Source organism: Sphaerodactylus townsendi, linkage group LG11, assembly GCF_021028975.2.
Source record: "Sphaerodactylus townsendi isolate TG3544 linkage group LG11, MPM_Stown_v2.3, whole genome shotgun sequence".
Lineage (NCBI taxonomy): Eukaryota > Metazoa > Chordata > Lepidosauria > Squamata > Sphaerodactylidae > Sphaerodactylus > Sphaerodactylus townsendi.
In genome coordinates this window covers 8,397,760-8,420,721 of record NC_059435.1, presented here as the reverse complement: position 1 = coordinate 8,420,721, position 22,962 = coordinate 8,397,760, and the positions used below count along the sequence as shown (strand labels likewise).

Here is a 22,962-nt window from a genome sequence, read left to right as displayed (position 1 = left end):
GATAAAGACCCACAGTGCTACATGAAGGACCTATTTGTCAGATTAATCTTTAAGAAAGTAAGCAGATGCTCTGAAAACCAGAAAACACACCAAAAAAAAACAATTTTGCTCACTGCAAAGGACACGAGAGGAAAATGTCACCCTGAAAGCACTATTTAGTGTGATGGTGACTGAATTTTAGCACAAATCATCATCATAAAACGGTAAATTATTTTAAAATTAATATTATTTAGTAATTTTCCTATACCGTCCAACCCCCGAAGGGCTCTGAGGCAAAGGTGGGATCCAGCAGGTTCTCACAGGTTCCCGAGAGTAGGTTACTAATTATTTGTGTGTGCCGAGAGAGGGTTACTAATTGGTGATTTTGCCACGTGATTTTTGCCTTCGTTACGCCCCTCCTCTCAGCAGTAGCGCGCAGAACTTGAAGAAATCTAGCAGGAGGTGCACCGGCGTGCGTGGCAGCCTGTGCCTGCGTGCATTCGTTTCCCGCCCAAGGACCGGCGCAGCGGCTGCATCCTTGCCACAGCCCCGCCCCCGGAATGCCCGGCCACGCCCCCATCGTGCCCCGCCCAGCCCCATTGGCGCTACGCCACAGTTTGAATCCCACCACAATGGGAACCTGTTATTAAAATTTTTGGATCCCATCACTGCTCTGAGGGGTGAACAACAGGGTCAAAAAGGCAACACACAATACAATGGTAAAATAAAGAAAACATTTTAAAATTTTAATTTTTAAAAAAATGCTGAAATGCAAACCGAAACTTGAAACGATTCAGCGTGTGCTCCCTAGGCCTGGGCTCTTTCCACACAAATCTTTCAAAACGTTTTCAGGCAGGAAATAAACATTTTCTTTGTGGAGTCATCTTTCCCCCCAGTTGGTTCCAAAAATGTTTTATTTCCAGCCTTGAAATGTTTTATCTGAATTCCCATTTAAAACTTTCCTGCTGCTGTTTTCTACTCCTCTGTGCTGTCCCCAAATTTCCTCCTTGCTGACATTTTATTGCATCCCTGAGCTTACTCCGTTCCCCCTTGCCTCTTCATTTTAATCATTTCTGTGTTTTTATTTTCTTTTTGGGGTGAAAACTTTGACCCATCAAATACACGTAGTCAGTGGTAAGATCCAACTGGATCAACAACCGGTTCACCCCCACCCCGGCCGCCCACTTACCTGGCTGCTGCGCCCCCCGGCCACCCTTTTCGATTGTTGAGCTGGAGGGAGGCGAGGGAAGGTGGCGGCTTCGGGTGGCCACTGCAGCGCGGCCTTCGAGGGAGGGCCAGGAGGCCTGCTGGAGGGCCAGCAGGGCAGGCCACCCTGGCGGGCCACATACCCACCGCAGCCTGCCACAGTGGTCTGCCCTGCTGGCGCTTCAGTAGACCTCTGGTCCCTCCCCCGAAGGCCACATGCCATGGCACCACCCCAGGGGGGCTGCCAATTGCGCCACATGCCTCTGGGCTGGCAGCCCAATCTGTGGCTGCCCTGGAGTGATGCCATGGTTAGGTAGAACTGGTGCGAACCAATTGAATCCCACCTCTGCACATAGCTACAGAGAATTGCAGCCAGGAAGCACTGAAGCATCAATTCTACAAATAACCACAAAAAGGGGGGGGGACCCTCATGGCTGCCATGAATAATTTTGAGGGGGTGAGTGCAGACAAACATCATGGTAAAAGGGGGAGGACTGAAAATGTTTTGCAAACTTTTAGGTGACTAGTACAGAAAGGAGTGTTATTCATCTTCTGAACTACTGTATTTACTCAAACACAAGACTAGGATTTCTTTTCCAGGTACACCATCCAAAAGAACAGGGGGTCATCTTACATTTGCAGACAAGTTACTGTTTTGTCCAGTAATAAATGCTTTGTGTGTGTAATTTTTTGTGGGGGAGGGAGTCATCTTACATTCCGGGTTAACTTTCTACAGAAAAATATGGTTCTTGAGATTTAAAAAAAATCCTCTGTGAAAAAAGTTACCGTAATATTTTATGTTACTTTTAAACAGTTTCATCAATTATTGTTAAATAAGCCATTTTATGGCAATTGGCTTTATTTCCCAGGATGTTAGTTTTTCACGAGATATCAGTGTCTGGGAGAGAATGATCACTTGCTTGAATTAAAGTAGAATTTCATTAGAGGTAAAAGACAGGCTTTAATCAGGATAGAATACACATTATTTTGGAAAAATCGCCTAGTCACAGTCCAACTTTTCTCACCTGTTACAGAAATCATACACTTGATCACAACTTTAAAAGTCCACTTTAAAAGTCCACACATGCGACACCTGACCTCATCGAAGTCGAAGAGTGATTGCTTTCACACAAGATGTTTGTAGTCTACAACTGCCACCATGCATTCATTCAGTTCAAATGTAGAATTCAAACAATGACATCACATTCCAGTTTTCCTGGATGCCCTCCTGTTTTTTTAAAACGCTTGTTCAGTGGTAATCCCCCCCCCCCCCGCATTTAACTTGGCAGTGCCAGGATGTCCAGCACAGATGTTCAAAACTATTAAGGTGTCTTGGGGCTTATTATCTGTTGGACCTCTCAGCAGTGTTTGATACCATCAATCATGGTACCACTCTGGATCACTTTCTGGGTTAGGAATGGTCTGCTGTGGTTTTGGTCTTACCTCAAAGGTACATTTCAGAGTGTGGTACTTGGGGAGTGCTACTCACCTTCTGTGTTCTGTCTCGTCCCCATGCTTTTTTAACATAAATATGAAGCTGCTAAGAGAGGTCATCCAGAGATTTGGGCTGACTAGCCACTAATACGTGGATGACACTCTGCTCTAGCTTTACTTCCATTAGATCTCAGGGAAGCTTGTGGAAACCATGACCTGGCACCCAGAAGCCATTTCAGACTCAGCCTTGACAAAATAGTGCTACTGATGGTTGGAAGGATTGACTCAGAGACTGAAATATCTCTTATTTTGGACATGGTTGTATTCCTCTTGGAAGAGAATGTTCAAAGCTCGTGGTGCCACTAGACATAGGCTTTTTGTCAGCTAACAAATAGCAGTGGTGACCAGGGACACCTTTCCCCAGCTTCGGTTAATGAGAAAGCTGCAACCCTTCTTGGGCAAAAAAGATCTTGCTAGTGTGGTGAATGCCCTGGTAGCATCTAGATTAGACTGCAGCACTGTCCTTTATGAGCATCTTCCCTTGAGGAATGTTCAGAAACTATAGTTGATATAGAATGTTGTGGCCAGACCACTGATTGGAGTCTGTATATAATTCATATCACTCCAGCCTTTTACCACCTATACTGGCTTCCAATTTGCTTCCAGGATCAATTCAAGGTGCTGGTATTGCCCATTTCCTGCTGGGGCAAGCATTAAGAACTACCTATTCTCACATGAACCTACTTGACCACTCCAGTCACCTTCAGTGGTCCTGCTTCAGGTGTCCCTACCAAATAAGGCTAGATGGGTGGCAAATTGAGAAAGGGCCTCCTTGGTCATGGAGCAAAACTCTGGAACCCCCTTTCCAAGGAGGTTCCTTTAACTCCTCTGAATCACTATTCTCTACCAGAGGTTGAAGACTCCTTTGTTTTGTTTGGTATTCCCTCACTAACTCTCATTGGCACTCCCCTCTGTGGGTCTATTTATATATTTTATTTAATTAAAATATTTTAAATATACTTGTGGCCCCACCAGGAGGCAGCAGGACATTGTGTATGTCTTCCATGGGCAGCAGAGAGTCACACAGACAGTGGTGGTGAACCTTTGGCACTCCAGATGTTATGGACTACAATTCCCATCATCCCCTGCCAGCACTGCCAATTAGCCATGCTGGCAGGGGCTGATGGGAATTGTAGTCCATAACATCTGGAGTGCCAAAGGTTCACCACCACGGAATGAGATCCTCAAAGGTCTCTTTATTGCAATGAGCCAAGTACACACAGATATCGGCACAAGGGCAATTCTCTTCATCCACCTGTTTTTTTTCCCCTTTAAAACTTCAGGGGGTTGAGGTATGCCATGGGGCAGTTCTACCAGGCCTGCTCAGGACTTACCAGGCCCCCGCTCCTCTTTTAGGTGCCGCTGCCTCCATTCTCTGTGCCATCTCAGCCAGCTCGCCTTTCTCTTCTGACATTTCCCATTTTATTTCTGGGGCTCCACCCAGGCTGGCCAAGTCCAGCCCCCTGCTGCTGTTCTCTAAGCTTTCTGCTTCTCTTAACCCCTTCCTTGCCTTCCCCAACCCAATCAAGTTTGCATACGGCTTGCCAGAGGCTCTTTCTGATCCCCACGCTCCCAGACAATGGCCTCAGTTGGCAACCCCCCCTTTCCTGCTGCTAGGTTTAGACACTGCCTGGTGGGAGGCAGAATCTCCGGAGGCAGCACGCACCCACTCCGGCTGGGGCCATCAAGCGGCTACTGCCTTCCCCAGTACTTTCCTATCCTTTTGCTCTGGAAGGGTAGCTTCCTCTGACACCTCTGTGACACAATATTTATTTGTATTTTAACATTATTTTGATTGTTGCCTGCCTTGGGGACCTTAGTTGGATGGAAAGGTGGCATACAAACTTTTAAAAAAATCTTTCCCTCTATTTCTACCTTAACTGATTAATACCTGGATTCTCAGGACCTGCCACGGCATTCATCGTGTTAGTTATAAGTACTGTTTGTGTGTGTGTGGACAAGAGCGTAGGAGCTTCCCTGCTGTTCACCTCGCGCTCAAAGCCACGGCTCATCATTATTATTATTTACTGTATTTCATAGATCACCCAATCCCCAAAGGGCTCTGGGCAGTGTACAGGAGCAAAACTCAAACCAACAGTATACAATAAATACAACTATAAAAACACATTAAAATCCCATGAAATATAACAATGACAGCATCATAATACCCACATTTGTATTTATTTGTAATTGTTTAAGATTGTAATAGGGCAGTTATGACATCACTATTGCAAAAATTAAAAATAACCACTGTTTTGGCTGCGAAGGAAAAAGTACCACTTAACTGCTTCTTCATTCCTACAAGAACTGGTAGTTAACGATTCACTCAGGAATGCCATGGATAAGATATAACAAAAAGTGATTCATCCTAAGACATAACTGCCTGAGGATGGAATTCACGGTGACAATTCACCTTCAACCAACTGCCATGCATTCTATCCCAGCATTCCAGTCCCCAACTACCCTTCTCCCCTCAAAGAACAAGACAGGCGTGGCGAGGCAATGGTGGCAAAGTGGCCACCCGCCTGGCTTGGCATAAGCCAGTGGTGGCGAACCTTTGGCACTCCAGATGTTATGGACTACAATTCCCATCAGCCCCTGCCACCATGGCCAATTGACCATGCTGGCAGGGGCTGATGGGAATTGTAGTCCATAACATCTGGAGCGCCAAAGATTCACCACCATGGGCATAAGCCCTCCCGGCCCCTTCAAGCCCTCCCCCCGCAAACTAAGCTGGATCTGACCGGGCAGTGGCAGCAAGTTGCCTCCCTCCCGGTCTGGCAGCAGGCTGGCCAGTCCCCTGTCAGCCTTCCCACTCACCCAGGAATAAGCAGGGCCTGGCGGGGAAATGGTGGCAAGCCGCCCTCCTGCCTGGCTTGGCAGCAGGCCACCAGCAGCTGCAGGAGAACAACGCTGGGCCGGGCAACTGCACCCCCCTTCTCCAACCACCGAGCAGGGGGACCCGCTTACCTCCTGTGCCTGCCCCAGTGATAACAGACAGGGCCGAGCGATGACAGAAGAGTCGGCCACAAAGAGAGGGAGTGAACCCCCAGACCAGATGGGAAGGTTGGAAGGCGGTGTCAGTCTGCAGGGAGTTTAATGGTGGTGTGACACAGAGGAGGAGGACTTTTCCAATGGAGGAAATGTTTATTGATTTTTTTTCGGTGTGTGTGTGTGTCTGTGATGGTAGCAAGCAAGTGGTCCGGTGGGTGAGCAAATGGGTCGGGGGGTGGGGGAGGGTGAATAAAGCAGCAGTAAAGCCCACTGTGGGGGGAAGAAGAAGAAGAGTTTGGATTTATGTCCCCCCTTTCTCTCCTGCAGGAGACTCAAAGGGGCTTACAATCTTCTTGCCCTTCCCCCCTCACAACAAACACCCTGTGAGGTAGGTGGGGCTGAGAGAGCTCTGAGAAGCTGTGACTAGCCCAAGGTCACCCAGCTGGCGTGTGTGGGAGTGTACAGGCTAATCTGAATTCCCCAGATAAGCCTCCACAGCTCAGGTGGCAGAGCTGGGAATCAAACCCGGTTCCTCCAGATTAGACACATGAGCTCTTAACCTCCTACGCCACTGCTTGCTTGCTCCCACCCCCCCGCCCCCCCACTTTTTAGAGCCCTTTGCATTTTCTCCCACAATGGGCTTTACTGCTAGTTATACTATGATACAAAAAAGAAGAAAAGGAAAATGGCAGGGAGAAGTAATGTCTTTAACGAATGGGGCTTACTTCTAGATAAATATATAACAGGATCCAGTTCACAGCAATAAGCATAACCTGATTTTGATGGGAATGTAGAACGCGTGGAACACGACTGGAATAGGAGTGCTACAATGCCCCAGTGGTGATCTGAGTTAACCATTCCTAGCAAAACTATTACTGCTAATTGATCTGTTGTCTAAAATGCTTGATATTTTATGATGGCTCTTTTCGATTTAAGAAAAACTGCCCGCTAATTTTTAGACTCCCCTTCTTGGTCTTTCAAAAACAAACAAAAATTAGGACTTCTAATTTTAAGCCGTCATTTGCATGCAGGCACACACAAAAGTTATGTTCAGGTTTTCATTTAGAACACGAGATTTCCGCTCACGGTATTTAAAATTATGAAACCTTCAAAAAGGATTACAGGGAGAAATAATGAGCTCTTCAAAGGTGCTAGAGATGTTCCAGCAACACCAAAAAACTCATAGGTGTTGAATGTTCACTGCACAAAACTCTTTTTGTCCCCAAGTTTAATGTAGCAACATAGAATGCACAAATGCATGCCCGTGCACAAGTTTCACAGTGGTTCTATCCAGAGGTGGGATCCAGCAGGTTCTCACCAGTTCCTGAGAGTGGGTTACTAATTATTTGTCTGTGCCGAAAGGGGGTTACTAATTGGGTCCGCTTTTCCGTCTCCACGCCCTCGCCTCCCCAAGAGGCCTACTGCCTTTGAACGTGAAGGTTCGATATAGCAATTGCGACTAATAATGTAACTCCCTGAACTGGGTTAATCCCTTTCAGGTACTGCAATTCACGGATTCTCAGCCTTTCGTACCTTTTATCTCACCAGTCTCTATCAAAGAGCATGTGTGTTTCACCATTGCTGTGTTCAGATTTGTGAGCTGGTGCATTTTCTATAATGTGCTGATGATTTAGAAATGACCTGGTGCAAAATAAATTTTTGGGGTTGTGGTGGGGTGGCTGCCCATGGGGGGGGGGGGGAATCCAACTCAGGTTTTGCCCAGGGCTCAGGTTTGCCTAGGTACGCCTCTGCCCCCTTTGCTGAGGGGGGCGGGCTGGCGAGGGAACCTGTTACTAAAAATTTTGGATCCCACCACTGGTTCTATCCCCATGAAATGCGTTTGTATGAGCACAAAATACTGTCAACGGCTGTGTGTGTAAACTAGCCATTTTATTAAAGCCCCTGAGAAAGAGCGTTCTCACGATTCACACACTTGTGAGAGGACAAAAAGGGCCAGAATCGCTGCTCGTGACTGCATGGAAACACGAGCTGGCGCAGCCTGCCTCCTCACAGCGACGCTTTGCTGGGCACAAGCATTTCAACGTTTTTCCAGATATAGCTCAAGAGGACGGTTATAAATGGACTGTGCTCAGTGCACTGAAGGCACAGCATCCTCCCCCTGTGTTTTATCAAGCGTTCTAGGATGGCGGAGGATACTTTGCTTCCAATGTGTGTGCCAAATTAGGACAGCCGGAGCACAAACAAAGACATTCAAGGTGGCTGTCACTCAGCTATCCAACTCTGGGCCCTTCGACACTCACCGTCATCAGTCAGAGAGAGGGGGCAGAAGGAAAACAACCGGATGCAGTCCTGCAGGGCCTGCAAGATGGAGCTGTTCCAGGGGTCTGCAACCTGCGGCTCTCCAGATGTTCGTGGACTAATATTCCCATCAGCCCCTGCTAGCATGGCCAATTGGCCATGCTGGCAGGGGCTGATGGGAATTGTAGTCCATGAACATCTGGAGAGCCGCGGGTTGTTCTGCCAGGCTTATGGTTGAGGCAGCAACCGCATACGCCCTTGAATGGCCTTCCCCGCCTCCATCTTTTCCCCTCCTGCCTGCGGCCTAGAGAACATGAATTTTGTAACACTGAGTGTCACTCACCAACAGGTTTTAGGATAAACTGTTGACTGTGGATTTTAACTCTTGTTTTATAATATTTGTATATTGGTATATTGTTGTATTTTTTTTTTGCTGTTGGAAGGGCAGCCTATAAATATCATAAATGAAACTTCCTTACAGTCAGACTGGTGTAGAATGGGTGTGGGCTCAAACTGGAAAACAGGTCATATTCAGACTGTCTAGGATACCCGGCGTCCCCGAAAATAAGCCCTAGCGTGATTTTTTGGGATTTTGGGAGGATGCTTGAAATATAAGCCCTACTCCAAAAATAAGCCCTAGTAATAATATTCCCCGGCGCAGCTGATCTGGTCACATGGGGGAGTGCAAAATCATGGAAAAAAAATAAGACATCCCCTGAAAATAAGTCCTAACGCATCTTTTGGAGCAAAAAGTAATATAAGACCCTGTCTTATTTTTGGGGAAACACGGGTAGCTATCTCTTCTGGACATGGAAAGACTTTCAAATGTTGTCAACAGAATTTCCATGACTCAAGTCAAGCGGTTGGTTTTAAAAGTCTGTTCAGGTTTAAGTAAGTTTTGGCATGCCATGCAGTATAAGGGGGGAAATAGTATGGGGCTACTGCTTAAGAAACACATCCAACTAAGATACACACACACACACACACACACACACACACACACACACACTCACACACACACAGGGAAGCAGACCAAGGTTCTATAGAACAGGGCCTAGGTGTCCAGCCTTTGATGATCTCTTCCCTACCTTTTGTGCAGCAAGGTGGAGAGCTGTCCTCTGGCTACAATCAGCTTTATTTACATCTATTCCCGTCTTCAGCAAAGCCTCGGCACAGTCCAATCTATCGGCCAACACACAGTACATGAGTGGCGTTCTCCCAAATTGGTCCTCTTTGTCTTTCAGATCTGGGTTTTCTGCAACAATGGGAAAGTCAGTAGTAATGTTGGGCTTAGGGAAGATTGATTACACGTGGACATTTTCTGCAGCACACAAACAGTGCACAAGAAAAATAAAGCTCTCCCATTTGGATCCCTCCGCGTTGCTTCTGTTTGCACCCTTTTCCCTGGTGGTGGTGGGTGGGCTAGAACTCCAATGTGCAGCACATTCCTCCGGGGCAAGCAGCTCCCACTCACTCAATACAGGCCTTTTAAATGAGCTGAAAACCACCTAGCTCCAGACAAAAGCACTCTGCGGAGGTGGACCACCTGTGCCCAACTGGAATAAAACAATATTCAGCAGCCTAAAATGGTATTCATGAAACAGACTAGAAGCAGATCGCAGAACAATTGAAATAGATTCAACTCCTCAGTTAAACACTTGTGTTAAAAGAAAGGTTCTGTCCTGGCGCCTAAAGGATAGTCGGGTGGAGGTTAAGTAAAACGTGGCTTAGGAACAAGATATTAACTGGCAGGCTAAGCAGCATTGGGAGGATCCTTCAAGCAGCCACCTTGCACCAGCAGGAAAAATGTCTTGACAAATAAATACATTTTAGAAATTACCCCTCCCCCCAGGCTCAAATATCCAGCTGGTTGGGGGTAAAGTGTAGAGGATTGGGGAAGGCAATGGCAAACAATTCATAAATTCAGGCCCCCTCACACAAGCAGAACTTACCCAAGGTTGTTGGCTCTGCAGTGAGGTTTTCCCACCCACCCACCCCCATTTACACAGTATTCCTGTCGGGCTGAGCTGCCATTTTGCCTGCCCCCCTCCCTGTGCTTCCTGGTTATTTCGGCTACCTCCAATGGGGAAGGTTGCCTGCCACCTTTTGGGGGGGGGGGGGAATGGGCAACAGATAGACCTACATTATATAAGTAAAAAAATCAAAAAGCCCCACTGCTTCTCCTAAAATGCCGGCCAGAGGAGTGGGCGAAACTACCGTTTTGTGGGGGAAGGCAAAGAGGCGTGGGAAAACTCGAAGGAAGCTGCACGCAGGCTGATTCCCTTCACTCTCCTGGCTGAAACTGTGTGGAGAGTCTGATCTACAGTGCAGTGAGTTCTGAAGAGGGGGAAAAGTCTGTGCAACTGAGAATCCAACTCAACAGGAATGTACATTAATAAGAAGAAGACCACATGTGTGTTAATGGCCATAGTCTGCCTAGTTACAGGGGTCTGCAACCTGCGGCTCTCCAGATGTTCATGGACTACAATTCCCATCAGCCCCAGCCAGCATAGCCAATTGGCCATGCTGGCAGGGGCTGATGAAGTATGATCCCTGAACATCTAAAGCTAACCCACAGGAGTTGAACAGACCCCCCCTAATAGCTCAATGTGATGGTGTGTACAAAGATACAAAGATAGTTACAAATTTACCTGTAGCTATCTGGAGACTTTTAAAGGAAAAAAAAAAAAAAAACAACAACTGAATGGAAAACTCCTAAGTGATAGCCTTTTAGCTGTGCTATAGAGAGTGTCTTAACCTACTGCATCTGTGTATGAACTTTTCCAGTTGCACAGTGGCCGGATAGAGGAGCTCTTAAGTGGTTGATCACTACTGCACAGAGGATTAATCGACTTCGCCCTCTCCCCTCGCTTGGAAGAACTCTATAATTCCGAGAAGCCCTAAAAAAAGCCCAAAATATTCTGAGAGACCCGTCTCATCCAGCACACTCTCTTTTTGAACTGTGACCATCCGGCAGACGATACACAGGTCTATCAAAACTAGGACAAAGAGGCTTAGAGACAGCTTCTACTCTAGAGCTGTGGCTAGGCTAAACTCTGCGGCTTCATGTTGATGTGCTTGGGGCTGTGTAGGGATGGGTGGAGGAAGGGGAAAGTGAGGATGGGGTGTGAGTCTGAAATTGTGTGCATCGAGGAATGCTGCTGTAAATTTCGTTGTGCGTGCACAATGACCATAAAATGCTTATGGTGTGACATCACCCCATGGGTCAGTAATGATCCGGTGCTGCAACAAACTCATGTACACTTTCTGCTTTAGAGGAGAAAAGCAACGTGACAATAGCAAGCTACATCACAGCTACTGAACTAGACTGAGAAATAAAAAAAAGAACGGAATACTCTTGGAATAAACATGTAGACAGGCTCGGAGGATCCTTAAGCACAATTTGGGTAGGCTGAACAGAATGGAAAAATAAAGAGCCCAAAGCATCCATCTCCCAATGCATTCACATCGAGAACCAAGCAGAAAGACAGTACATCTCTCTACCACCGTGTCATATGTTCAGATACTTTCCTTACCTCGTGCTGACCATTTAAAAAAAATAGGTTCACTACTAGCAAAGCCAAGACCTAGCTAATTTTAGGCCATGTGGGTAAGTGACTTTGTTGGACTCTTTGACGCACCCATGAGCTAATTCAACACAGTTAACAGTAAGTAAAGGAAAGGTTCATACAATTTCACATATTTAAATGTATAAATATTACATATTTACTGACCCGCACAGTTGGACATACCCTGTTTCCCCGAATATAAGACATCCCCTAAAAATAAGACATAGTAGAGGTTTTGCTGAAGTGCGAAATATAAGGCATCCCCCAAAAGTAAGACATAGCAAAGTTTTTGTTTGTAAGCATGCCTGACAAACAGAACACAGAAAAATAAGACATCCCCTGAAAATAAGACATAGCGCATCTTTGGGAGCAAAAATTTATATAAGACACTGCCTTATATTCGGGGAAACACGGTACTTAGCAGAAATAGAGACAATTTCAGAACCCGTTCCTCCTCCCGGTACTTTTGTTAAGCTCGCTGTTCAGCAAAACTGTTTGGTAACAACGGAGCAAGAAGCCTTGCTCTCTTCTCAACATGAAGTCTGCAGAACACATTTAGCATTATTAACCTAATTAGTGACTAGCAAACCCCCTTCACAATTCCTGACAGAATGTGCTAAATATTTAAATATCAGAGCCAATTTTCCTGCGAGATGCATTGTTAGCAGAGCATAACAGCAGGGCCGAATCCAACACCAGAAATAAGTTAAGCAAAGATTCGTGCACATTCCCACAACTTCCTGTACTGTTCCTCCTCAATTATTTTGCAGATAGTATCTGCCAACATATCTGTCCAGATGGACATTGTTACCAGAAATAAGGAAAAAGTCAAGAGACCATATGCAGCTCAACTTTATCAAACTCACTGTACGGCAAAACTGTTTGCTGATGACAGGTATGGAATCTCTATCTGTCCATTTCAAAGTGAGCCAGAGACACTTCCAATGAGTTTGACAGAAAAGGCACCCACAGGCTTTTCTTCTCAGTGAAGGAGATAACAATGCCTCTACAGTAACTGAAGAAAGAGCCTCTCTTCATGAAAGGGATGCCAGTCTCCAGGTTGTGGCTGGAGATCTCCTGCTAGTACAACTGATGTCCAGCAACAAAGATCAGTTTCCTCTGGAACTGGTGCCATAGGGCATGGTACTATACCCGCTGCAGTCCTTCCTCTCATCAAACCCTACGCTCCTCCAGTTCAGCTCCTAAAACCTCCATGAAGCTCCAGTCCAGGGATGGCCAACCTATGATGCTCCAGATGTTCAAGGACTACAATTCCCATCAGCCCCTGCCAGCATGGCCAATTGGAATTGTAGTCTATGAACATCTGGAGCACCACAGGTTGGCCACCGCTGCTCTAGTCAGTAACACTGGTTTTCTACAGAAGAAGAAGAAGAAGAAGAAGAAGAAGAAGAAGAAGAAGAAGAAGAAGAAGAAGAAGAAGAAGAAGAAGAAGAGGAGGAGGAGGAGGAGGAGTTTGGATTTATCTCCCCCCTTTCTCTCCTGTAGGAGATTCAAAGGGGCTGACAATCTCCTTGCCCTTCCCCCCTCACAACAAACACCCTGTGAGGTGGGTGGGGCTGAGAGAGCTCGGAAGAGCTGTGAAAAGCCCAAGGTCACCCAGCTGGCGAGTGTGGGAGTGTACAGGCTAATCTGAATTCCCCAGATAAGCCTCCACAACTCAAGCGGCAGAGCTGGGAATCAAACCCGGTTCCTCCAGATCAGAGTGCACCTGCTCTTAGCCACTATGCCACTGCTGCTCATTCTTGCTGGTATAATCTTAATATTTATAACCAGGTGAAGATTTTGTTTTTAGAATCATAACTTTTCCAATAAATTTTACAGTTACATCAAAATTGCTGATTTAATTATATTATTAGAAATATATATTGTCGAAGGCTGCACGGCCAGGGTCTGGTAGTTTTTGCTCCTAACATTTCACCTGCCTCTGCGAGATGCTTCTGAAGATGCCAGCCAGAGATGCGGATGAAATGTTAGGAACAAAATGCGGACGAAATGTTAGGAACAAAAACTACCAGATCACGGCTACCCAGCTCGGAACAACCACAACAGCCTATTAGAAATGCATAGATAGATAATTATGAAATTATTGCATGGTGAAATTATGAAATTATTGCATAGATAGATAATTATGAAATTATTGCATGAATAAAACCTTTGGTTTTATTCAGGCCATCAGGCCAAGCATTTCTTTGCTGCAATGTTTGCATCTCGCACAAATTTAAGAACCCATAGGTTGAGAAACTTCATTCCTAAACTGGGTCTCTTTTATAGCCTGTTGTCATTATAGATTTTCTCCTCCAGGGGGAAAATAATACACACAAAGATCCCAAGACTTGTGGAGTAGTCTGCTCAAAAGGTTTCAGTTTCAATGTTACTGCTTGCCCTTCCCTCACCCTGAGCTCCTTGTGCAGATCTATTCCACTCAAAAAAAATCTTCTATTCATTGGACACCTTGAAACTTATCACTTAAAGGCTTGATTCAGTGTACATAGACTTGCAATGGAACAATGGGAACAATGGGATTAAAGTCTTTGTATGTTTATTTTATAACATTTTTTACTATGAAGAAGAGGCATACTATCTCTGCAGACACAAATTCACAGTTTTGAGGACAGCATTTATCGTAATATCTTCTAGATGCCCAAAATAATCTTAGGCAAACCTCTGGAAGAGCATGACATTATAAAGGATTTGTGGAATTATTGGAATTTAAGTGTTGCATGAATATACAGTCTCACGTTAGATAATTAAAAACTAATCCTGATTTCATGATGAATAACCTTGGACTATACCATATTTTTCCAAAAATAAGACAGGGTCTTATATTAATTTTTGATCCAAAAGATGCGTTAGGACTTTTTTTCAGGGGATGTCTTATTTTCTGTCCCGTAAATCCCCATGCGTTGACCCAGGAATCGAAGCTGCGCCAGGGAATCTGTAACTAGGGCTTAATTTTGGAGTAGGGCTTACATTTCAGGCATCCTCCAAAAATCCTGAAAAATCATGCTAGGGCTTATTTTCAGGGTAGGTCTGACTGCACAGGGAGGCCATTGAAATTCACAAACACCAAGACAACTTCAACAAGAAAGAAGAGACTCTGAAAATTCACAAAGCTTGGCTACCAGTACTTAAAAAATGGACTGATAACCCCATCCACAATACAATGCACTCAATTACACCTTTGCATAGCAGGTTCCACCCAAACACTTACTGATTGGTTCCCCACCCTGGGACATGGACCATATACCCCACTAAACTTTCCCTTCTCACTAGACACAGTGTAATACACCTCTGAAGACGCCAGCCACAGATGCAGGCGAAACGTTAGGAACAACATCTACCAGACCATGGCCACACAGCCCGGAAAACCCACCACAACCAGTTGAATCTGGCCGTGAAAACCTTCGACAATAGTATGGTTAACATTGTTTCTATTTCCTGATGCCTAGTACTTGTAAGATATAATCTCCACCCTGCGGAGTCTAGGGCATGGCCACTGTTTCCTTGTTTCATCACAAGAGAATTACTATTGTGTTCTATGTTGGAAGGAATTTTAAAGAGGCAATAGTATCTACACTCCACATTTAGAAACTCCCTAATAGCTGTGCCATAAAAAGAAGCCAGAACTCACACAGAATGACTGTGAAACATGAATTAACTGGACCTGTTCAGTAAGGACTGTTTTACATAAATCTAAATATTGCCCTAACCTCAACTCTGCTCAGATTCTTTTTTAATAAATAAAAGCTACCACGTTGGTAGAAGCAAGAAAAAAAATATTAATTCTATTTTCATTCAACATATTGGAATGAAAATAGAAACAAAAAAAGAAACTTGCCGTTAAACTCCCACTAATTAGAATTGATCCCTGTGTATTAAATAAAGCTGCACTTGATTAATCTACCAATTACAGTGACTGAAATTTACAACCATACACATTATTACTTTTAGAAAGTAATCCCGGCTCAAGTAACAGGCTCCAGTTTGCACAGTCAGATTCTTTTTAACTATGTCCATCAAAAGAACATTCCTCCGCTTCAAACGGGCGGTTCCTTACCTTGCTTCTATAGTTATTCTGTCCCTTTGCCACTCTATACTACCTGGTTTCACCTGCTTCCATTCCAACTTTTCTAATTTTATTGCTCAACATACCGTATATACTTGCGTATAAGTCGACCCGCATATAAGTTGAGGCACCCAATAATACCTAAAAAAAACTGGGAAATTTTATTGACTTATGTATAAGTCAAGGGTGGGAAAGGTCCATTAGGAGGCAGGGTGCTGAGAAGGCAAAGGAGCCACAGCTGGAGGAAAGGAGCGCCCCAGAAGTCTTTGGGAGGCTTTTTAAGGAGGGGCGAGGCGGGCGTGTGCGAATCTGGGGAGAGGGAAAGCGGCTGAAGGCAGGAGAAAGCAAAACAGAGAATGCCTCGTCCCCCTCACTAACTCACGCTTTCTTTCTTGCAGGCTCTAAGCTTGGTTTCAGGGAAGCTGCTGCTTGGGGCAGCCTGTCTCTATGGTTTTCTTAAAAGGGCAATGCTCCAGCATGTGCTCCCCGAGCAGCAGCTTCCCTGAAGTCAAGCTTTAGACTTCCCCCACAAAGCAGTAGGCCCTTTGTCATAGCCTTTCATAACTTTACCTAAGCTTTACCTAACCATACAGTCTCAGTATAAATGGCATACAAAATCATGGTTTCATAATCATTGCAATCATCAGAATGCAGGCCATTCCAGTTCTCTTTGAACAAGGAAGAGGTCAATCCGGACACTGTGTACAAGGGGAGGATAGGGGCAGACAGAATATCCTGGCTTGCTCTTGCTACAAGCAATATTAGCTCGTTTGCGATGTCTTAGTGTGGCTCATGACACTGCAAATCAGCTGAACATGACAGCGGCCGCATATTACATGCAGAGTCAGATCACTGGAGGAAGCACAGCCCTAAAGTGGAAATCACATCTGGCTTACATGGCAAAGCAATTAAGCATGCAGAAAACATTTTCATATTTGACCAATAGGGAAAAGAGGTTACTTGATAGGAATCACCGCCACTTCCTCCTACACATAAATTTTCTCTCTCGCACACACACTTGAGACACAACAATGCATTGGATGCTATTTCAGAGAGTTAGTTGTACATCTGCTTATTTAACATTTCTATAACATGCTCTCAAAACACATTTTTGTGAAGAATAAAATATAGCAAAATTAAAGCCTGTTAAAAACATTTTTTAAAAGTTGTCAACAAATAAAACTAACACACAGAGCAAAAATCACTCAACCAGACTGAAGGACAAAAAGCAAAAGACATGAATGCTACGCAAGGTTTAATCTTGTTACCTCAAGTAGCATTCATATTTTTTGCTTTTCGTCCTTCAGTTTGAGTGCTTTTTACTCTATGTTTTAACTTTGTCTGCACTTCAGCTCTCCTTGTTAATGAATAAAACTAAACTGTTAAATATACCATGTTAATTTCTTTGAATATGTATCCATTTCAAACTAAAACATAATAAATTGATTTCTTTGTAAGTTTAAACCTGTATCCATGTATCGGGTGTACATCTGTAAGTATATTGAACAGAACAAAGTCAGACATGTCCTACCATTTCTCCCAGAATAAGGTCTTTTCTTAAATCAAGTTCCCCCACAGTGTCAATTTTGCATTAAAATTTCTGGTAAATGTAGCCAAGTCTTTTGTTAAGAATCTTCAGTTTCAAATATCACCTAAACTCCTTGGATTCCATGTTTCATGTTCTACCAAGAGAGCAGAGATTAACTCTGAGTTCTACGTACGGTCCAGATCTGGGCAAATTCTAATCTAATCCTCTCACCCCATGCCTTGGTCCTTTCAATGAAGTACTAAAGAGGTGGACTCTAACACTTTAGGGGAGTACGGTGGTTTGCGATTGGAAGCCAGAAGAGTTCTTTCTGATACCTCAATTAGATCTCTTCAGTGGTGGGATCCAAAAATTTTAGTAACAGGTTCCCATGGTGGTGGGATTCAAACTGTGGCGTAGCGCCAATGGGGCTGGGCGGGGCACGATGGGGGCGTGGGCGGGCATTCCGGGGGCGGGGCATTCCTGGGCGGGGTTGTGGCAAGGACGCAGCCACTGCGCCGGTCCTTGGGCGGGAAACGAATGCACGCAGGCGCAGGCTGCCACGCACGGCGGTGCACCTCCTGCTAGACTGCTTCAAGTTCTGCGCGCTACTGCTGAGAGGAGGGGCGTAACTAAGGCAAAAATCACGTGGCAAAATCACCAATTAGTAATCCCCTCTCGGCACACACAAATAATTAGTAGCCTACTCTTGAGAACCTGTGAAAGCCTGCTGGATCCCACCTCTGGATCTCTTCCCTATAATGCAAGTATTTATATTTCATGTACTCTACTTTGCTGTTTTTAAAATTGCCTCCAAGCTCAGACCTCTGCTTGTGGCACAGCTCTCATGAGTCCTCCCTCATTCGCTCATGTGACCCAAAGCTTCCTGTTTTGTCCAACTTCAGTTTGCTGTGATGTCCAAATACAGAGCCCTGGGCAAGTTGCTTTGGCTGGGCACAGAAACATAAGAAACAGAGGTGAATGTATATTAAAGCAACTTTTAAAATCTGTGCATGCATCTGGGCATGTATTTTTATTTGTAATCTCTGGAATTGCTGCTATAATGTATTTTAATGAATTTTAATGTTTTATCGTTATATTCTATTTATGAGACCTTATACTGTATTTGTTTTATGTCTCATTGTACACCGCCCAGAGCCCTTCGGGGGTTGGGCGGTTTATTAAGCCGAATAAAATAATAATAATAAAAGAATAAAAGAATTCTTTATAATTCAACCAATCCTAGCCAGATATTTTTGAATTTTGGCCAAATTGTACCATTTACCAAGTAAACCCTGCATGTTGCATTCCATACTGATAAGATAAATGAAGCTGATTTTATTATGAAGAAAAAAATTTAGGCTTTCTAATGATAGAAGGCTTACACAACAAAGCCATCTGAACCATTCAACTAATATCATGGCTGTACAATAATAGACTCAGGCACAGCCAAGCCTATTTTCCCTGTTATTAAAACCAGTCCTCCCATCCTACAGTCAAACAAGAACAGTTAGACAGGGAGCCCCCAAAACAAAGGAAAGGCCACACTGGGCCCAGCCTCAAAAGGAACATTTCTTTTACCTGCGATTTGCTTTAGAAGAGTACTCTTGTGTCCGTTAACAGCAGCAGCATGAACCTGAGATGCTAGTGAAGAACCGCTGAACCCAGTCTCAGAAACATTCATACTCCTCTTCAAGAGTTCCCAGAACAGGCCTGTGAGAATATAGTAATAATTAGAGTGGAACTTTTTCCAGAAAGGAAGAAGCAGTTTGATTTACTTGAGGTTGGATTTGGTGTCAACATAGCTGTTCTTACCAGATTTTCATTATGTGAATTTTGCCATTTTAAGCAGTTAGACCTTTACAAACCCACTTGCTCTACTGAAGATTGCATTGCCTTTTCTAATTTTTAATTTTAAAAAGCCTGAGTCTTTTAGATGAATTTTACACAATGACGGGACTGTCTCAAAGACAGACGTCAAACCAGAATCACTGCTCTAATTCTAATGCAAGTGGACATCTATTTCCCGTTCCTTACACATGCTTGGATATCATTTAAATGACTGCACTGAAAATGTTAAACTTAACAGGACGCATATTTTTTCAGGATTTGTGGGGAGAGATAAGCAAGGCATTCAGTGATGAGACAAATCCCTGATTCAAAAATATTCTACCACATGGCGATAAACTGCAGTGGGAAGAATAAAACTCTGGGAGAACGTTTTTGTTGTCAGGAGACAAGGGCCATCAAGTCCAAGGGCCATCAAGTCCAACCCCCTGCCATGCAGGAACACACAATCACAGCACTCCTAACATATGTTCATCCAGCCTCCTGCAGCAGGCTCTCCAGGGCCTGGGGAGGGCAGGAGCCAGCCTGCAGGGAGGCCAGGGGGGGTGGGACTTGGCAGCATGCGGCTTGGGTGGGCACCCCGACAGTAGGCAGGCTCCTGCCCTCCCCAGCAAACCCTGGTGGGGGAGTGGGAGCCAGAATGTGGCCCTGGTGACTAGCTTGGCGGGGCCCGGTGCCCCCCACATGATGAAACGCCGTGCATCCTGCCACTGGGCCCCTTCCGACACTTTGATCTTTCACCCCGCTACAACTGATCCCAATGGCACCTGGAAATGTTCGAGCATACACAATCAAGGTCACAACTAGACTGTTGCTCATGAAAGTGTATAAGTGAGGTGGCAGCATGATGTCACAACTCTGATGCTAACATGCTATTGGCCCACTGTCCCCCTCCCCATTGACTCAAAACAAATCTCAGCTGACTACAAGTGAGTACTTCTCAGTTTTCTTCCATAATAATTGCTGGTTCAGTACATGGCTGTACAAAAAGGGAACACAGGGATTCTACAACATTCCACAGGTAAGTGGAAAAGTTTAGAACAATAAATATTTCATAGAAGTGAAGAAGAAGAAGAAGAAGAAGAAGAAGAAGAAGAAGAAGAAGAAGAAGAAGAAGAAGAAGAAGAAGAAGAAGAAGAAGAAGAAGAAGAAGAAGAAGAAGAAGAAGAAGAAGAAGAAGAAGAAGAAGAAACGAACTGGAATGAATGATCTCCTGCCTTTTATTACTCTCGCCTGAATATTGGAATAGAGGTATTGACAAAAAAGGAACCAGTAAGCAGTGTTTGTGAGTGTATGTATAACAGTTATGAGAGTAGATTAGATATGACAGATAGACAGATAGATGAGTCAGCCTTATGGATAATATGGCCCTGGAACCCAGAGAGGGCCTTCCATCATAGAAAGCCATTCTGCATCTCTCAGGGCAGGAAAAGTTTTAGCCATCTGCCCAATTGCCTAACTTTTTGAGTCCAGTTTGTGGCCTACCAGAAGGAGAAAGAGACAAGTCAGCAATTAGAGAAATACCTCTCCACATGCTTATCATAATTGCACTATTTTCTCCACTTAATTGTGGTGGATAGAATCTGTGGTAAGAGGATCACCATTTCTTTAAGAGCTGACTTTCTAGTTGTTCCAGAATCTAATGCAGCCTGTGTCCTAGTAGTAATTTCGTAGTAATTTGGCATACAATTGGCCAGAAACCACCAAAAGGCTGATTGGTCTATAGTTAACTGGCAGATTGTGATCACCTTTTTTAACCAAGGGGATAATAGTGGCATTTATCCAAGAGGAAGGGACCTGACCCGAGTTATTCACCATAGTGAATAGGGTGGCTAATAGGGAAGACCATTAATCGATGAACAATTTATTGATTTCAGCTGGGATGCCATCGGGAGCAGGTGCTTTGTTAGATTTAAGATCATTAATTGTGGGCAGATCTGTTCCCTGATCCAGTAAAATTTTAAATGCTATTTAGGTTCCAAATGCCAACTGTGCCTCAAGCTTTGAAGACTATGATGCTGGAGGCATTCGTCTATTGTTCGCCTGAGCTTATTTCAATGTCACTATGACACTTTACAATGTGACTGTTCTCAAAATAACAATCAAAAACTTGGAGAAAGTAAAAAGGAAGATAAAATACATTGTCATTTTCAGGTTGCTCACAGCATTGGTTTTGATTGCTATTCAAATTTAAAAGGCAAATTCCTTCAGATACCAAAGAAAAATAAACGTTCCAAGGTCTCTGTGGTTTGTGCAAATGTGGTCTCCTTGTAACGTACACATTTTCCAAATAAATAAACCCTGCCCTCTTTTAAAATTTACGGATTATCTACATTATTTACACTGCAATCCTAAACATACAGGCTTGGAATGGAAACCCTATTTCCATTCGTAGGACTAACTTCTGAGGAAAATAAGGTTAGGACTGAGTTGTAAAAAACCCCCAAAGAAGCAGTAATGTTGTCTAGGATTTATCAGTTTATTCCTGACTTGTTCCAACTTCACTAAATATTTGCATGTATATTTGTGAATTAAGGTGAGTTTCCACCATACTGTATTACGGATATGTGTGCATCCTGATACAATTAACGAATCCAAGAACAAGCTCTCACATTTCCATCAAACACACAAGCAGTCTTCATTCGCCAGGCATAACAGGGCACCACTGCCAGGATACTAGACTTGGCGACCACAGATGTGGATTCAAATCCCTTCCGAGCCTAGCCATTTACAAGCCAGGTGTGATCAAAGGTGTCTTGGCCTTTGAGGCAAAACAATTCCAAATGGTGACCCTCCCAGCTTCTTGTGGCGAAAGGGGACACGGGGTTGCCAATTTCCAGGTTGGGTCTGAAGACCTCCAAGAATTATAATTTGTCTCCAGATGACAGAGAAAATAACTACTTTGGAAAGTGGACTGTTAGGTCTCGAACCTTGAAACAATAAATGAACTCTGGGTTGTTGATCAGCAGCCTTTATTGATAGGCAACGAAGCACCCAGCTTGTAAAAAGCAGTTCTGGTGAACTTGGCTTTTGCTATCCCCTTTATTCAGAAACAATCCCCCCTCCTGTTTTCCCAAAGAATTTGAGAAAGAGTTACTTCAAAGCTGAGACGCCCCAAGGTTGGCGACAGAAGAAGAAGAGTTTGGATTTATACCCCACCTTTCTCTCCTGTAAGGAGACTCAAAGGGGCTTACAAACTCCTTTCCCTTCCTCTCCCCAGGTGGCTTTATCTCTAAAGCCACCTGACCTCCTGCCCCCACAGAGCAATGGAAACATCCCATTTCCCATGGGAGCAGAAGGTGTCGGGGTAAGCCTTGTTATCTACAAAGCGTATGAAACCATAAAGAAGAGATCAAGGGAAGAATGTCCCATTACAGCAGTGGTAACATATAGCAGGCTGAATACATACCGTGTTTCCCTGAAAATAAGACAGTGTCTTATATTAATTTTTGCTCCCAAAGATGCGCTATGTCTTATTTTCAGGGGATGTCTTATATTTCCGTGTTCTGTTTGTCAGGCGTGCTTCCAAACAAAAACTTTGCTACGTCTTACTTTTGGGGGATGCCTTATATTTTGCACTTCAGCAAAACCTCTACTACGTCTTATTTTCTGGGGATGTCTTATATTTGGGGAAACAGGGTATATCTTGTAGCGATTACATTGAGCCAGGAATGCATCTCAACCAACCAGATACAATCACCGCCCATATATTTTGTAGCAACTGCATTGAGCTAGGAATGCATCATGGTGGCAAACCTTTGGCACTCCAGATGTTATGGACTACAATTCCCATCAGCCCCTGCCAATTGGCCATGCTGGCAGGGGCTGATGGGAATTGTAGTCCACAACATCTGGAGTGCCAAAGGTTCGCCACCACTTCTCCTTTTCAAACCCCACCCTCCTCAGGCCCCACCCACAACATTGTTTTATCATTGTTGTCTAGGAGTTTCCCTACCCAGAGTTGGCAGCCCTGGTGAGAAAGCAACATCTTACTCTGCTCC

At 44.4% G+C, this 22,962-nt stretch overlaps 1 protein-coding gene across 1 annotated transcript in view; it reads right to left on the bottom strand.

The window, feature by feature from the left end:
• INVS (inversin) overlaps window positions 1-22,962 on the bottom strand; it is a 119,813-nt gene that overhangs the window by 96,407 nt on the left and 444 nt on the right. The window contains exons 2-3 of the mRNA XM_048510425.1: window positions 18,695-18,826; window positions 9,021-9,187 (exon numbers count right to left, since the gene is read on the bottom strand). Of these exons, the coding sequence (XP_048366382.1) occupies window positions 9,021-9,187; window positions 18,695-18,797 (270 nt within the window). The 5' untranslated portion in view covers window positions 18,798-18,826. The remainder of the gene's footprint in view (window positions 1-9,020; window positions 9,188-18,694; window positions 18,827-22,962) is intronic.